The 16,150-nt window shown below is 48.3% G+C and overlaps 2 protein-coding genes across 10 annotated transcripts in view; one reads left to right on the top strand and one right to left on the bottom strand.

The window, feature by feature from the left end:
* The window catches only part of smap1 (small ArfGAP 1), a 56,936-nt gene extending 44,208 nt beyond the window's left edge, over positions 1–12,728 (top strand). For 3 of the 9 annotated variants that reach the window (XM_020480118.2, XM_031823554.1, XM_031823553.1), the window contains 4 exons: positions 1,491–1,597; positions 7,950–8,163; positions 9,755–10,086; positions 11,129–12,628. In XM_020480118.2, the coding sequence (XP_020335707.2) occupies positions 1,491–1,597; positions 7,950–8,163; positions 9,755–10,086; positions 11,129–11,266 (791 nt within the window). In that variant the 3' untranslated portion in view covers positions 11,267–12,628. Of the gene's footprint in view, positions 1–1,490; positions 3,000–7,949; positions 8,164–9,754; positions 10,087–11,128 lie in introns of those variants that run through there. The other 6 variants (XM_031823548.1, XM_031823547.1, XM_031823551.1 and 3 more) reach the window with 4 other exon arrangements.
* The window catches only part of LOC109888791 (galactosylgalactosylxylosylprotein 3-beta-glucuronosyltransferase 2), a 30,740-nt gene continuing 27,109 nt past the window's right edge, over positions 12,520–16,150 (bottom strand). The window contains exon 4 of the mRNA XM_020479965.2: positions 12,520–14,879. Within this exon, the coding sequence (XP_020335554.1) occupies positions 14,793–14,879 (87 nt within the window). The 3' untranslated portion in view covers positions 12,520–14,792. The remainder of the gene's footprint in view (positions 14,880–16,150) is intronic.

Raw genomic sequence — 16,150 nt, 5'->3', positions numbered from 1 at the left:
CAGAGTGGCCATCCCATAATAGATGGTCAGTTGAACCCGGAACAAAGGGAGGCTACTTTCAAGTGGGGAAGAGATAGAAGAGCCCGTGGCACTCATTTCATTGCCCTGTCCCTCTCTGTTCAAAATCCCCACCATGCACAGCTTCTTTCTCTTCTCTCTCTCTTTCTCTCTCAATTATTTCCTGTTCTCTCTCAAGGGGCTAAATTTTGTTCACACTTAAAGGGCTAAATTATGGATGTTCTAACATAGTGTTATATAAAGACTACCATCATGCTGTCTTACCTCTCTATTTCTCTCTTCTATTGCTCTCTCTAATTTCTCTCTCTATTTCTCTCTTCTATTGCTCTCTCTAATTTCTCTCTCTATTTCTCTCTTCTATTGCTCTCTCTAATTTCTCTCTCTATTTCTCTCTTCTATTGCTCTCTCTAATTTCTCTCTCACTCTATTTCTTTTCTCTCTATATTGCTCTCTGGTCAAACTCCCCATCATACATGTCTCATTCTCTCTGTCTGAATGGTACATTGTCTACTAATGTTCTCACCTCTTGAGGAGGGGGACAGTTTCTCCTCTCGCCACATTCTCACTCTTTCCCTGTCTCTCGTTCTCTCTCTCCCCAATGTCCCATGGTGCTTTCCCTGTCTCTCTCGTTCTCTCTCTCCCCAATGTCCCATGGTGCTTTCCCTGTCTCTCTCGTTCTCTCTCTCCCCAATGTCCCATGGTGCTTTCCCTGTCTCTCTCGTTCTCTCTCTCTCCAATGTCCCATGGTGCTTTCCCTGTCTCTCTCTTTCTCTCTCTCACCAATGTCCCATGGTGCTTTCCCTGTCTCTCTCGTTCTCTCTCTCCCCAATGTCCCATGGTGCTTTCCCTCCTGTCGTGGAGAGCAGCTGGATTGTAGATGGGCAATGTCTCTGTGATCACGATCAGTCAGCATCCCTATTTCTCTCCCAGCTGTCTCTGTCTGTCTCTGTCGTCTGTCTCTGTCTTGGTCTGTCTATTGAGCTTATAAATCTGATTAATGATTCTAAAAATAGCCCTTGAAAACAATTGGCAGTTTGTGATCCACGAATTGAATTCCATTTCAACTTCAGAAGTGACATCGCTGTGAACGAAAATCCATATCCAGCTGAAAGTAATGGTCCGTTTCTGAGTTGACTGTTTTGAAATAGGATTGAGTTCTGTTCATATACCTGTGTGGAGAGGGCTGACTGGGCTTTTTCATTGTATTATGGTTCTGAACCCCAAGGAAATAATATCCCAAAACATCCTCCTACATCTGAGGAGTGAAGGGGAATAGGCAGCGCATCATAGATAACCCAGGAGTCATGTGCACACACACACACACACACACACACACACACACACACACACACACACACACACACACACACACACACACACACACACACACACACACACACACACACACGGATAAGAGATTACGCACAAAATCTATACTGCCTACAGGTCAATGTTTACGCTCTCTCTCTCAGATGCACCTGCAGGTGGAGCTGCAACCAGTTCTGCTGCACCAGTCAGTGATGAGGACATCTTTGGTCCAATGGTGTCCAACCCTCTGCCCTCCTCCAACAATACTCAGGTACCACCTCCCACCACAACCCCCAGGTACCACCTCTCACCACAACCCCCAGGTACCACGTCTTCTTCTGGACCACCTCCCACCACAACCCCCAGGTACCACCTCTCACTACAACCCCCAGGTACCACCTCCCACCACAACCCCCAGGTACCACCTCTCACCACAACCCACAGGTACTACCTCTCACCACAACCCCCAGGTACCACATCTTCTTCTGGACCACCTCCCACCACAACCCCCAGGTACCACCTCTCACCACAACCCCCAGGTACCACCTCTCACCACAACCCCCAGGTACCACCTCTCACCACAACCCCCAGGTACCACGTCTTCTTCTGGACCACCTCCCACCACAACCCCCAGGTACCACCTCTCACCACAACCCACAGGTACTACCTCTCACCACAACCCCCAGTTACCACCTCTCACCACAACCCCCGGGTACCACATCTTCTTCTGGACCACCTCCCACCACAACCCCCAGGTACCACCTCTCACCACAACCCCCAGGTACCACGTCTTCTTCTGGACCACCTCTCACCACAACCCCCCAGGTACCACCTCTCACCACAACCCCCAGGTACCACGTCTTCTTCTGGACCACCTCTCACCACAACCCCCAGGTACCACCTCTCACCACAACCCACAGGTACCACCTCTCACCACAACCCCCAGGTACCACGTCTTCTTCTGGACCACCTCCCACCACAACCCCCAGGTACCACCTCTCACCACAACCCACAGGTACCACCTCTCACCACAACCCCCAGGTACCACCTCTCACCACAACCCCCGGGTACCACATCTTCTTCTGGACCACCTCCCACCACAACCCCCAGGTACCACCTCCCACCACAACCCATAGGTACCACCTCCCACCACAACCCCCAGGTACCACCTCCCACCACAACCCCCAGGTTCCCCCTCTCACCACAACCCCCAGGTACCACCTCTCACCACAACCCCCAGGTACCACGTCTTCTTCTGGACCACCTCCCACCACAACCCCCAGGTACCACCTCCCACCACAACCCCTAGGTACCACCTCTCACCACAACCCCCAGGTACCACGTCTTCTTCTGGACCACCTCCCACCATAACCCCCAGATACCACCTCCCACCACAACCCCCAGGTACCACCTCTCACCACAACCCCCAGGTACCACATCTTCTTCTGGACCACCTCCCACCACAACCCCCAGGTACCACCTCTCACCACAACCCACAGGTACTACCTCTCACCACAACCCCCAGGTACCACCTCTCACCACAACCCCCGGGTACCACATCTTCTTCTGGACCACCTCCCACCACAACCCCCAGGTACCACCTCTCACCACAACCCCCAGGTACCACCTCCCACCACAACCCCCAGGTACCACCTCCCACCACAACCCCTAGGTACCACCTCTCACCACAACCCCCAGGTACCACCTCTCACCACAACCCCCAGGTACCACCTCTCACCATAACCCCCAGGTACCACCTCCCACCACAACCCCCAGGTACCACGTCTTCTTCTGGACCACCTCCCAGTGTTGTCAGCCTATGCCCTCTCCCCCGTGGATACAATTGAAGTCAGTGAAGACAGACTGGAGTGCGGGGTTTTGTGTTCCTCTGCAGTAAGAACACTCATACACACACATTGACCTCAACTCACACACACACACACACACACACACACACACACACACACACACACACACACACACACACACACACACACACACATATAACAGACAAACATTTTAATGTGCAGTCTAGTCCCACATTCCATATCCTCCGACAGATGGAGAGAGGTCAGTGTATTGTGTTAATTCCACTGTGTGTCCCTGTCCCCAGTTACCCAGTTACAACTGACACTGTTGGTTAGTTAAGGCCTGTCAGATGAAAGGACACGGCTCCAATGTATCTGTGGATATTACCACTAGAGAGGGAAGAGAGAGGGTAGTCTGAACATGGTACAGAGACTGAGGAAGAGAGAGGGTAGTCTGAACATGGTACAGAGACTGAGGAAGAGAGAGGGTAGTCTGAACATGGTACAGAGACTGAGGAAGAGAGAGGGTAGTCTGAACATGGTACAGAGACTGAGGAAGAGAGAGGGTAGTCTGAACATGGTACAGAGACAGGAAGAGAGAGGGTAGTCTGAACATGGTACAGAGACAGGAAGAGAGAGGGTAGTCTGAACATGGTACAGAGACAGGAAGAGAGAGGGTAGTCTGAACATGGTACAGAGACAGGAAGAGAGAGGGTAGTCTGAACATGGTACAGAGACAGGAAGAGAGAGGGTAGTCTGAACATGGTACAGAGACTGAGGAAGAGCGAGTAGTCTGAACATTGTACAGAGACAGGAAGAGAGAGGGTAGTCTGAACATGGCACAGAGACAGGAAGAGAGAGGGTAGTCCGAACATGGTACAGAGACAGGAAGAGAGAGGGTAGTCTGAACATGGTACAGAGACAGGAAGAGAGAGGGTAGTCTGAACATTGCACAGAGACAGGAAGAGAGAGGGTAGTCTGAACATGGTACAGAGACAGGAAGAGAGAGGGTAGTCTGAACATGGCACAGAGACAGGAAGAGAGAGGGTAGTCTGAACATGGTACAGAGACTGAGGAAGAGAGAGGGTAGTCTGAACATGGTACAGAGACTGAGGAAGAGAGAGGGTAGTCTGAACATGGTACAGAGACAGGAAGAGAGAGGAGCCACACAGGATATTTTCTTCTCTCAGCCGTCTCCCAGTCTGAGAACAGCAGTGGAGAACGAGAGATGGAGTGATGGTTAAATAAAGCATTTGTGAATGAGGTGTTTTTGATAGGTGCCACAGTCATTCCCCCACCCCTCCCTTCATCCCACTTCCATACTCCCTTGGCTCTCCACTGCCGAGACACACACACACACACATCTCCCCTTTCTCATTTCACGGCTCAGAGCATACACCGGCTGCACGCCGACACAGCACAGTCCTGACCCTGAGCATGGACACAGCACAGTCCTGACCCTGAGCATGGACACAGCACAGTCCTGACCCTGAGCATGGACACAGCACAGTCCTGACCCTGAGCATGGACACAGCACAGTCCTGACTCTGAGCATGGACACAGCACAGTCCTGACCCTGAGCATGAACACAGCACAGTCCTGACTCTGAGCATAGACACAGCACAGTCCTGACCCTGAGCATGGACACAGCACAGTCCTGACCCTGAGCATGGACACAGCACAGTCCTGACCCTGAGCATGAACACAGCACAGTCCTGACTCTGAGCATGAACACAGCACAGTCCTGACCCTGAGCATGAACACAGCACAGTCCTGACTCTGAGCATGAACACAGCACAGTCCTGACTCTGAGCATGAACACAGCACAGTCCTGACTCTGAGCATGAAGAGCAATTATGGGTGGTTGGTTCCAACCCCAATCTGCCTTCTCTCTCTCAGCCCCTCCCCTCTCCTCCTTCCCGCCAATTCTCCTTCCTCCCTCCTTGCTTCCTCTTTCCTTCCCCGCTCCCCTTCCGTTCCCCTCCCTGTCTCTCCCTCCCTGTCTCTCCCTGTCTCTCCCTCCCTCCCTGTCTCTCCCTCCCTCTCTGTCTCTCCCTCCCTCCCTGTCTCTCCCTCCCTCCCTGTCTCTCCCTCCCTGTCTGTATTCTGTTCATGTGGGACACACACAACACATCTGCACTGCTTCACACATGGAAGGAATCCAGACACACAACGAAAGAATACACATGAATACACACTTTCCTACTGGCTGCCTACGGTTGGTTTGTGCTACTGGTTTGAGCTGTGGTACACACACCCAAAAACACACAGCCATACATTAGACAGCATTGATCTGCTCCCCCCCCCCCCCCCCACCTCTCTCTTCCCTGGCCAGGTCTGTGTTCAGTAAAATACCCCCCCCCCCCCCCGTACACATACAGACATGTTACATACACACAACCTTCTGCTCAGTAGGATTGTCGGCTACAGATGGTGTATCAGGGGGGGGGTAGTGTGTGTGTGTGTTCTGCCAGATTCAGGCAGGCTGGAACACACGCTGCTAAGTATTTGTGGGTCTGAATGTAGAAGTATATGAATACTGACACGGTGGGAAAAGGCTGTTGAATGGAAATGCCACTTCTAATTCACAGCTTTGTGGAGAATCAACGGAGGGGAGTGTAACATGGATACTGGTGTGAGAGTGGGAGTCCAGCCATGCACAGATCTGTGTGTGTTATGTGCCTGTCTGTGTCCACTGTAAGGACATGTACAGTCCCTGCTGGTTTTCTTCCACTACCATCTCTTTATTCCCTCCACATTGACCAGACACACAGGCACACACCCCTCCCTCCCGCTCCTACTCGTATATCACTACTGATCCAGAAGGCAGTCAGACAGAAACACACATCTAACGTTGGGAAAACGCTCGTTTTTGGGCCACATGCAAATGCCTCGGTATTTATAGCACACTGATACATATTGCAACGCTCCAGAGCCGCCTGCCTGTCACCTTCATTTGTCTCGGCCCTAGTAAATTGACCGTGTGTGTGTGTGTGTGTGTGCGTGCAGACAGTAAAAGGTCATGCTCATGAATAGTACACGTTTGTGTGTTTGTTCACCACACTGTCTGTCTGTCTGGGACTCAGTTCGTCTGTTTGTACGAGGCCACGTGTACAGGTGTGTAAGTATGAGTCGCTGCTTTTCTACTTCGTTCCCCCCTCTTTTCTCCTGCCCCCTCGTTCCCCAGGCAGAGAGGTGGGGAGAAGCAGCCGTATGCCACAACACACAGAGCCCTTCCTGTGGCGCGTGTGTACATGCGCGCGAAAGCGCCGTCTTCGCGCAACTTCCCTCCTGTCTCGCCTTATTCATGAACTGACTCCCTCCTCTCTCCCTTCTTCCCTCCTCTCTATCGCGCCTCTCATTTCCCCTGTCCTCTAATTATCACACCAAAGGTGAGGACACCACAGTTCACAAGACCGAATCCAAACATCACACTGTTGATTTGATGTGCATTTTACATGTACTGTACTTTTCACAGTATTTTAACATTTTTGTTCAAAAATCTGAAAATACTCCGGATACATTCAGTAGCACCATACACATATTCATTGACATTTTGGAGCAGGTGCCTGATAAAGCCATTAGCAGGGTTTGAGTGAGAGAACTAACTGGTGTCACCAAGTGGCCACACACCTTTTCAATGGACCTTTTTACTCTAGGAAATGACCTTAACTATAAGGTGCTTCTTTTTTTTTTTTTAGCTCTCCAAGCTTTTCCGCTGAGGAACTGAAGCAGGCACACTTGTATTATTTTGTTTGGAACACAGCCCTTTATCCTCACCTTCACACAATTACTGCTGTTTCTTTTACCCAAACCGTTATCTATCGCATTCTGGGTCAGGTGGGCATCATTTGAAAGCGTATTCTATTGCTAAGATGGCTTGCTTAAGTTCTAAAATAGGATCTTACAGTGTCAGGCTTTCCAAAGGCACTTCAGACAGATTGTCAGATTGCACATAGAGAGGAGTCATGAGTGCGTTCATGTACGTGTTCCGCGGCTCATTTTCTTCACCATACGACAAACAGGCTCCTGTTGTCATCCTTGTAACTGGATCAAATATAGCGATCGTAAACGTTGATACTGTAAATGACATGAGTTTTCAAATATGGAAACGTGAAGTGCACATTGGGACTCATGGGTGTGTGGATTGCTTGTATGACATCAAAGCGGTATTTATTATAGTCCTCAACCTCTCATCTTTCTGAACACACGCACTCGGTTTATAGCATTTCCCTCACTCCGAAAACAAATGGGTAACGGTATTGGGGTTAACTTCTTGTCACGCGCGGTGCTCAAGTTTATAAATGCATTCAGTCAAAGCCATGGCAGCGCGGTGGATGACAGAGCCTGAGCTCTGACGTCATGTATAGCATGTTGCTGTACCACCAACGCATTCCAATTGAAACGCTTATCGATGACAACATCTGCCATTTTCAACATGTATATGTGATGACGGGGGCCGTGACAACGGTTAAAAGGTTTTTATAAAGGGTGTGTGTGTGTGTGTGTGTGTGTGTGTCTTCTCAGCCTCAATCTCACTCTATTCATCTCTCTCTTCTGCACCAGTCTAATTCATATCATCCATCTCACTTAAGGTGACAGCACCTCTTCTCTTCCTTTTATCTCTCTCTCTCTCTCTCTCTTTTTTTAAGTGCTGCCTGTCAGTTGTACTACCTCTACGTTGTGAGTGTATGCGTGCATGTATGGTTGTGCATTCTGCTCATGCAGGTTGGCTTCAGTAAATCAATTTGGCCACAGATCTATCTCACAAACACACACACACATTCTGTCTGTTCCTATGTTCTGTCCCTCCAGGCAGTCTCCAGTGCAGCCCCAGGCGCCCCAGCAGTAGCGGCGTCCGCGGGGGGATCGGGGGGCGCTGCTGGCCCCCAGGCTAATCTGGACCTCTTCAGTGAGAAGAACAGTAGCAGCACCAAGACAGAGGAGGGGGCCAAGAAACCCCTCTCCAAGGACTCCATCCTCTCCCTCTACAGCAACACCACAGTCAGCCCACAGCCTGCTGCCCCAGGTAATGCTACGTACAGTACATACATACATACAGTTGTAATTGGAAGTTCACATACACTTAGGTTGGAGTCATTAAAACTCGTTTTTCAACCACTCCACAAATGTCTTGTTAACAAACTAGTCGGTTAGGACATCTACTTTGTGCGTGACACAAGTAATTATTTCACTTATCATTTACTGTATCACAATTCCAGTGGGTCAGACGTTTACATACACTAAGTTGACTGTGCCTTTAAACAGCTTGGAAAATTCCAGAAAATTATGTCATGGCTTTAGAAGCTTCTGATAGGCTAACTGACAAAATTTGAGTCAATTGGAGGTGTACCTGTGGATGTATTTCAAGGCCTACCTTCAAACTCAGTGCCTCTTTGCTTGACATCATGGGAAAATCAAAAGAAATCAGCCAAGACCTCAGAAAAACAATTGTATACCTCCACAAGTCAGGTTCATCCTTGGGAGCAATTTCCAAATGCCTAAAGGTACCATGTTCATCTGTACAAACAATAGTATGCAAGTATAGACACCATGGGACCACGCAGCCGTCATACCGCTCAGGAAGGAGACGCGTTCTATCTCCTAGAGATGAACGTACTTTGGTGCGAAAAGTGCAAATCAATCCCATAACAACAGCAAAGGACCTTGTGAAGATTCTGGAGGAAACAGGTACAAAAGTATCTATATCCACAGTAAAACAAGTCCTATATCGACATAAACTGAAAGGCCGCTCAGCAAGGAAGAAGCCACTGCTCCAAAACCACCATAAAAAGCCAGACTATGGTTTGCAACTGCACATGGGGACAAAGATCATACTTTTTGGAGAAATGTCCTCTGGTTTGATGAAACAAAAATAGAACTGTTTGGCCATAATGACCATCATTATGTTTCATATCTCAAGACATCAGTCAGGAAGTTAAAGCTTGGTCGCAAATGGGTCTTCCAAATGGACAATGACCCCAAGCATACTTCCAAAGTTGTTGCAAAATGGCTTAAGGACAACAAAGTCAAGGTATTGGAGCGGCCATCACAAAGCCCTGACCTCAGTCCTATAGAAAATGTGTGGGCAGAACTGAAAAAGCGTGTGCGAGCAAGGAGCCCTACAAACCTGACTCAGTTACACCAGTTCTGTCAGGAGGAATGGGCCAAAATTCACCCAACTTATTGTGGGAAGCTTGTGGAAGGCTACCCAAAACATTTGACCCAAGTTAAACAATTTCAAGGCAATGCTACCAAATACTAATTGAGTGTATGTAAACTTCTGACCCACTGGGAATGTGATGAAAGAAATAAAAGCTGAAATAAATCATTCTCTCTATTATTCTGACATTTCACATCCTTAAAATAAAGTGGTGATCCTAAAACATGGATTTTGTCAGAAATGGTGAAAAACTGAGTTTAAATGTATTTGGCTAAGGTGTATGTAAACTTCCAACTTCAACTGTAGCTTAGTGAACCTTTTCTTCGTTGCTGCAGGAGAAATCTAGTGGAGGTAATCAGCATCCTCTGCTGATGCTAAGTGTTGACCCAAATGCTTTCTGTGTCTGTCTGTCTGTGTGTCTGTGTGTCTGTGTGTGTGTGTGTGTCCTCACCTCCAGCTGCTGCTATGTATATGGGCCAGCCTCCGATGCAGCAGTTCCCCAGCCAGCCCTCCGGACAGCCTAACTTCCAGACTTACCCAGGAGTGGGCGGAGCTATGCCACCCACAACCATGACGGGCGGTGTTATGCCCCAGGGAGGAGGAGCCATGATGGGGCAGAACTCTGGCATGATGGTCGGTATGGCGATGCCCAACGGCGGTTACATGGGTATGCAGCAAGGCATGATGGGGCCTCCGGGCGGAGCTATGCCAGCGGGGGCGGGGACTCCCCAGATATACGCCGCCATGCAGCAGCAGCAACAACAGCAGGGCCAGTGGAATGTGAGCCAGGTAATACACACACACAGTGGGTGATCATGGGGGAAATTCTCTTCTCATTCCCCCCTCTGTGTGTGTCTCTGTAGCCCGACCTTTGTGTGTGAGCATTGTCATTTCCTTACGACTGCAGGAGGTTAATGAGAGATCATAAATCACTGTGCTCCCACTGACAACACATCAAACACACACACACTCTGCCTCGGTGCAGTACATGATATCGTCGTGTGTACTGTAATGGGTTCAGGGCGTGCTGTTGGGCTTTTAACCTATGGGTGGGGGTTGGGAAGGATGGTTGGTGGGGGGGGGGGGGGGGGCTACTCAAAAGTGCTCTCGAATCATTATGCTTGTCTGGGCTACACACACACACACACACACACACACATCTCAGACAAGCCGATAATTCTACTGCTGCAAGGGCATTTCTAATGGATTAGATAGCCAAGACTGGACACTGGCAGGAGAGGCAGAGGAGAAATGGGCAAGGGGGGGATGGAAGGGAGACGGACTGACTGAGGACTAAAGAGATGAGAGGAGGGTGTACTCTCTCCGGACCTTTACACATGCAGTAAGGAAATAATGTCCGCTGCGTTAAAGGGATACTTTGGGATTTTTTTCAAATCGACTACCCCCGAAGTCCGATGACCTTGTGGATCCCATTTTATGTCTCTGCCTACAGTTTGAAGGAAGTTGCTAACTAGCGCAATTGCTAACTAGCGTTACTCATACATTTCCAGTCATCTGATAGCGGACCCATTTCCAGTCATTGCGCTAATGCTAATTAGCATTGGCTCACGGAGCTACCTCTAAATTACTTCATACCGGACACAGAGACATAAAAATGGTATCCACAAGGCCATCGGACTCTGGGGAAAGTAGATAAAGGGCCTCGTTATCAAACTCCCGAAGTATCCCTTTAAGCTGGTTGTTGCTGTCATTCTAGAATTGTCTAAATGGTTTGTCCAACCCTCTTAACGGTCTCTATTTTCTCTGCCCCTCCCTCCTCTCTTTCTCTGCCTCTCTCACACACCATGTCTCTATCTCTTATCTCTCTCAGATGACCCAGCAGATATCGGGCATCGCCATGAGTGGTGGTGTGGCAGCGCCACCCGGCTTTGTTCAACCAGGTGCTCCCATGGGTGGAGGGGTGGGTCCTCCCTCGGGCCAGACCCTCAGTACCCAGCTGTGGAAGTGAGGGAGGGGAGGGGGGAGAGTGGGAGAGGGAGGCAGAACCACCATGTCACCCCAAATCTCCTCCTCTACCCTCACTCACCAACTGCAAAACAGGAAACGACGCACATGGGGCAATCTATGGACTGCTCCACTGTTCTCCCTCCTCCCCGTTTATCATTCCTTTAGAGACCCCTCTCTCCCTCTGTGTGCTGCAGGGGTGGAGTCTGGGGTGAAAACAGACTGGCAGCTGTGTGTTCATCTCTTTACTTGGGACTTTTACTTCTTTTTTTCTTTTGTTAAAAAAACAACATATTGGCGAAAGAGAAAAGCTGCTGGACCAATAATACAAGCGTCTAATAATAATAATATATCATTACCAGAACCGATAGTGAGTAAATAGATATTTAAATGGTGAGATATGGATAACATGTTGGTGACCACCCCACCCATCAATATCATGTGTGTATATTATACTGTACTCCCCTCTGGGTATTCAGAGCTCCTGTAGCAAGACATTGTATGATCCAGTACTGTATTACTGTATGTGTGTGAGATATAGACCCCCCCCCCCCCTCCCAGTGAGGTTGTGTTCTACCATCTTACTGTGGTGTTTTGTTGTGTGCAGAACAAGAAGAAGCACAGTTCTGTCTGATTGACACTACAAAGCCAAGCTGTACTGGGCTTGGCCTGGTTACGCATCCACCGTAGTTGCTGGAAATGACAGTGAAAAGACTATATCTGAGCCAGCACAGTATGGTTCGGGGTGGCCATTTAGTGTGAATCGGGCATTAGTTTGAGGCAAATAAACCTGGACGACAGTCGGTGGGGACAGGGAGCTTACGTGGAATATGAGGGGGAGGGGACCAGAATACGAGAAGAAAGAGATGATGCCAGTGATGACATAACGCTCCAGATGATTCAGGAAGTGTGTTGACATTGGGAGCCTAATGGAGCTGTCAGGGATTGGAACAGTTGTCTTAACATCACGTTTGCTTACTTCCCGGCCTCTATGATGACATAATCTCTGTCTAATCCTGCTTTATGTCAATTTATAGATTCTATAGTGGGGAAAGAAGGTGAAGAAATACTGCAGGGGGAAATAGGTGGTGCACTAGGAATCAACAAACAATAGATCAAACACAGACATTCCGTGTGTAGTTCTAAGTTGGAGATGCTATCCACATACAGGGTCCCTGCCATGTAATAACAAGAGAACACACACTCAAGAGAACTCACTCACACACACGCACACACACAAGAGAATTCATACACACAGCATGTCCTCCAGGTTTATTTCTAGTGGTGTTTACATTTTCTGGTGCCTAGTACAGAGAGAAATGTTATTTCCGTGCATTAAACAGTGAATAGCCATGAACTATTGTGACCATTTTTGTCCAATGACTCTTTTATTGTAAAGTTGTTTTTTCTTTTCTTTTTCCTGCTTTTACAAGAGGGTCATTTGGAATAAAAGTTGTACTCCTGGAGTTTGTCTCTGTGGTCCAGTGTGTCACAGACACTTGAGGACAAGAAAATCAACCGGAATGTTAGCCGTGCGTAGTGAGTTGGCCGTCCGGTCGCCGCTGACCACAGAACATCGGAAGAGATTTTCTGTTCATTTCCCGACGATTGTGCATATCGAATGGCCATCGTTATTCGACACCCAGCAGGTGATCTACAAGTCACGGCCCATGTTCTTATTGGTATGTCTTTACAGACATACACACATATTGTTCAGTTTCATACTCATTGATCTGGTACACACACAAACTCAGCAACAAAAAAAAATCCTCTCACTGTCAACTGCGTTTATTTTCAGCAAACTTAACGTGTAAATATTTGTATGAACATAAGATTCAACAACTGAGACATAAACTGAACAAGTTCCACAGGCCTGTGACTAACAGAAATGGAATAATGTGTCCCTGAACAAAGGAGGGGGGGGGGGTCAAAAGTAACAGTCAGTATCTGGTGTGGCCACCAGCTGCATTAAGTACTGCAGTGCATCTCCTCCTCATGGACTGCACCAGATTTGCCAGTTCTTGCTGTGAGATGTTACCCCACTCTTCCACCAAGGCATCTGCAAGTTCCCGGACATTTCTGGGGGGAATGGCCCTAGCCCTCACCCTCCGATCCAACAGGTCCCAGACGTGCTCAATGGGCTTGAGATCCGGGCTCTTCGCTGGCCATGGCAGAACACTGACATTCTTGTCTTGCAGGAAATGACGCACAGAACGAGCAGTATGGCTGGTGGCATTGTCATGCTGGAGGGTCGTGTCAGGATGAGCCTGCAGGAAGGGTACCACATGAGGGGGAGGATGTCTTCCCTGTAACGCACAGCGTTGAGATTGCCTGCAATGACAACAAGCGCAGTCCGATGATGCTGTGACACACCGCCCCAGACCATAACGGACCCTCCACCTCCAAATCGCTCCAGAGTACAGGCCTCGGTCTAACGCTCATTCCTTCAATAATAAACGCGAATCCGACCATCACCCCTGGTGAGACAAAATCACGACTCGTCTGTGAAGAGCATTTTTTGCCAGTCCTGTCTGGTCCAGCGACGGTGGGTTTGTGCCCATAGGCGACATTGTTGCCGGTGATGTCTGGTGAGGACCTGCCTTACAACAGGCCTACAAGCCCTCAGTCCAGCCTCTCTCAGCCTATTGCGGACAGTCTGAGCACTGATGGAGGGATTGTGCGTTCCTGGTGTTACTCTGGCAGTTGTTGTTGCCATCCTGTACCTGTCCCGCAGGTGTGATGTTCGGATGTACCCGATCCTGTGCAGGTGTTGTTACACGTTGTCTGCCACTGCGATGACGTTCAGCTGTCTGTCCTGTCTCCGGCATCTCACAGTACGGACATTGCAATTTATTTCCCTGGCCACATTTGCAGTCCTCATGCCTCCTTGCAGCATGCCTATGACACGTTCACGCAGATGAGCAGGGACCCTGGGCATATTTCTTTTGGTGTTTTTCAGAGTAAGTAGAAAGGCCTGTTTAGTGTCCTACGTTTTCATAACTGTGGCCTTAATTGCCTACTGTCTGTAAGCTGTTAGTGTCTTTAAAGACCGTTCCACAGGTGCATGTTCATTAATTGTTTATGGTTCATTGAACAAGCATGGGAAACAGTGTTTAAACCCTTTACAATGAATATCTGAAAAGTTATTTGGATTTTTTTTTTTTTGCTGAGTTTACATACACACATACATATAGACAGACAGACGGTCTTGTTTAGCCTGTATACTTCATAGGAATCACTTTTTATGAGGGACTGGGCCACATTGCAGTACGAGAGCAGAGTCTCCTGGGAAAGCAATGGTCACCCCAGTGCATTATGGTCCCCTTTGAGGTCCGGAATCTCATTGAGCCATTCACAACATTCAGGCAGCAGTTCCCATCCATGCAATTGGTCCAAAGTCCTGTCCATCATAGTGTAATCCATATCAAGGTTATGGTCAAGCAAGGTGATGTCAGTAGTGTAGTTCAAGAAATTACTGTCAGTCTGTCTGACCAATGGGCTTGCTTATTCCTCCTTGGTTATCCCACCCCTTAGACCTCGATAACCACACTGTCCTGTCGATGTCTGGGCTCGTTGCCCAGATTCACCTTCTCTGTACGAGTGTGCCACACCAACACCTGAGAGAGGGGGCGAGAGGGTTAGTGTGTGTGTGTTCTCTGATAAGCACACACCAGATAGATGCATAACTTCCACTATATCACTGAGCCAACTATATGAAATGGAATGGTGCCTTTGTTAAAATATTCAAGAAAAAGCTCTTTGTGACAGAAAGGGAGGGAGTGGATCAGACCGAATAGACTTCTACCTTTTACTGTAGTACATGGAAAGTGCCTCACTTCTATTTCCAACCCAGTAATTTGTGTTCACACACATACACAGTGATGGATGGTTGGTGTGCGGTGCCATCCATTCCCGGCTCCACTCAGGTGGAACATGTCCTTTCCTGCACACGGGGCTGATAATTGGGCCGTTTTGCATATCTAACGAGACAAATGCTGCAGCCAGCGAAGCAGGCATAGGTTTGTGTTTCATTCTGTTGTTCCTTTCCTAAATCCCTTCCCTCTTATTTCACCTCTTCTCCTTTCATTCTCTCAAATTCTACAATATTCTAGTCTGGTCTGGTCTGTTGTGCTGATTTGAGGTAGAATCTAAGGTAGAACCCATCTGTAATAAAATGGGAATGGTTGAGGGAGAATCTAGTTAGAACCCATCTGTAATAAAATGGGAGGGTGAGCTAGAATCTAGTTAGAACCCATCTGTAATAAAATGGGAGGTTGAGGTAGAATCTAGTTTGAACCCATCTGTAATAAAATGGGAGGTTGAGGTAAAAATCTAATTTACAACCCATCTGTAATAAAATGGGAGACGTTGTGATAGAATCTAGTTAGAACCCATCTGTAATAAAATGGGAGGTTGAGGTAGAAACTAGTTAGAACCCATCTGTAATAAAATGGGAGACGTGATAGAATCTAGTTTGAACCCATCTGTAATAAAATGGGAGACGTTGTGATAGAATCTATTTAGAACCCATCTGTAATAAAATGGGAGGGTGAGCTAGAATCTAGTTAGAACCCATCTGTAATGAAATGGGAGGTTGAGGTAGAATCTAGTTTGAACCCATCTGTAATAAAATGGGAGGTTGAGGTAGAATCTAGTTAGATCCCATCTGTAATAAAATGTGAGGTTGAGGTAGAATCTAGTTAGAACCCATCTGTTATAAAATGGAAGAGGTTGAGGGAGATTTGGGGGGGGGGGGGGGGGGGGGGGGGGGGTTAAAGGCAGTCCAATCTCTATTGGCACCGAAAGTGCTGAGTTGGCAGAATGTGCAGAGCATCCTGTGCCAGTGTGTCTAGTAGTTAAAAGACAGTCTGACTCCATGGCAGTAAAT

Source organism: Oncorhynchus kisutch, linkage group LG4 (assembly GCF_002021735.2).
Source record: "Oncorhynchus kisutch isolate 150728-3 linkage group LG4, Okis_V2, whole genome shotgun sequence".
NCBI lineage: Eukaryota > Metazoa > Chordata > Actinopteri > Salmoniformes > Salmonidae > Oncorhynchus > Oncorhynchus kisutch.
The sequence above is the reverse complement of the archived record's forward strand: the minus strand, read 5'-3'. Positions and strand labels throughout refer to the sequence as shown.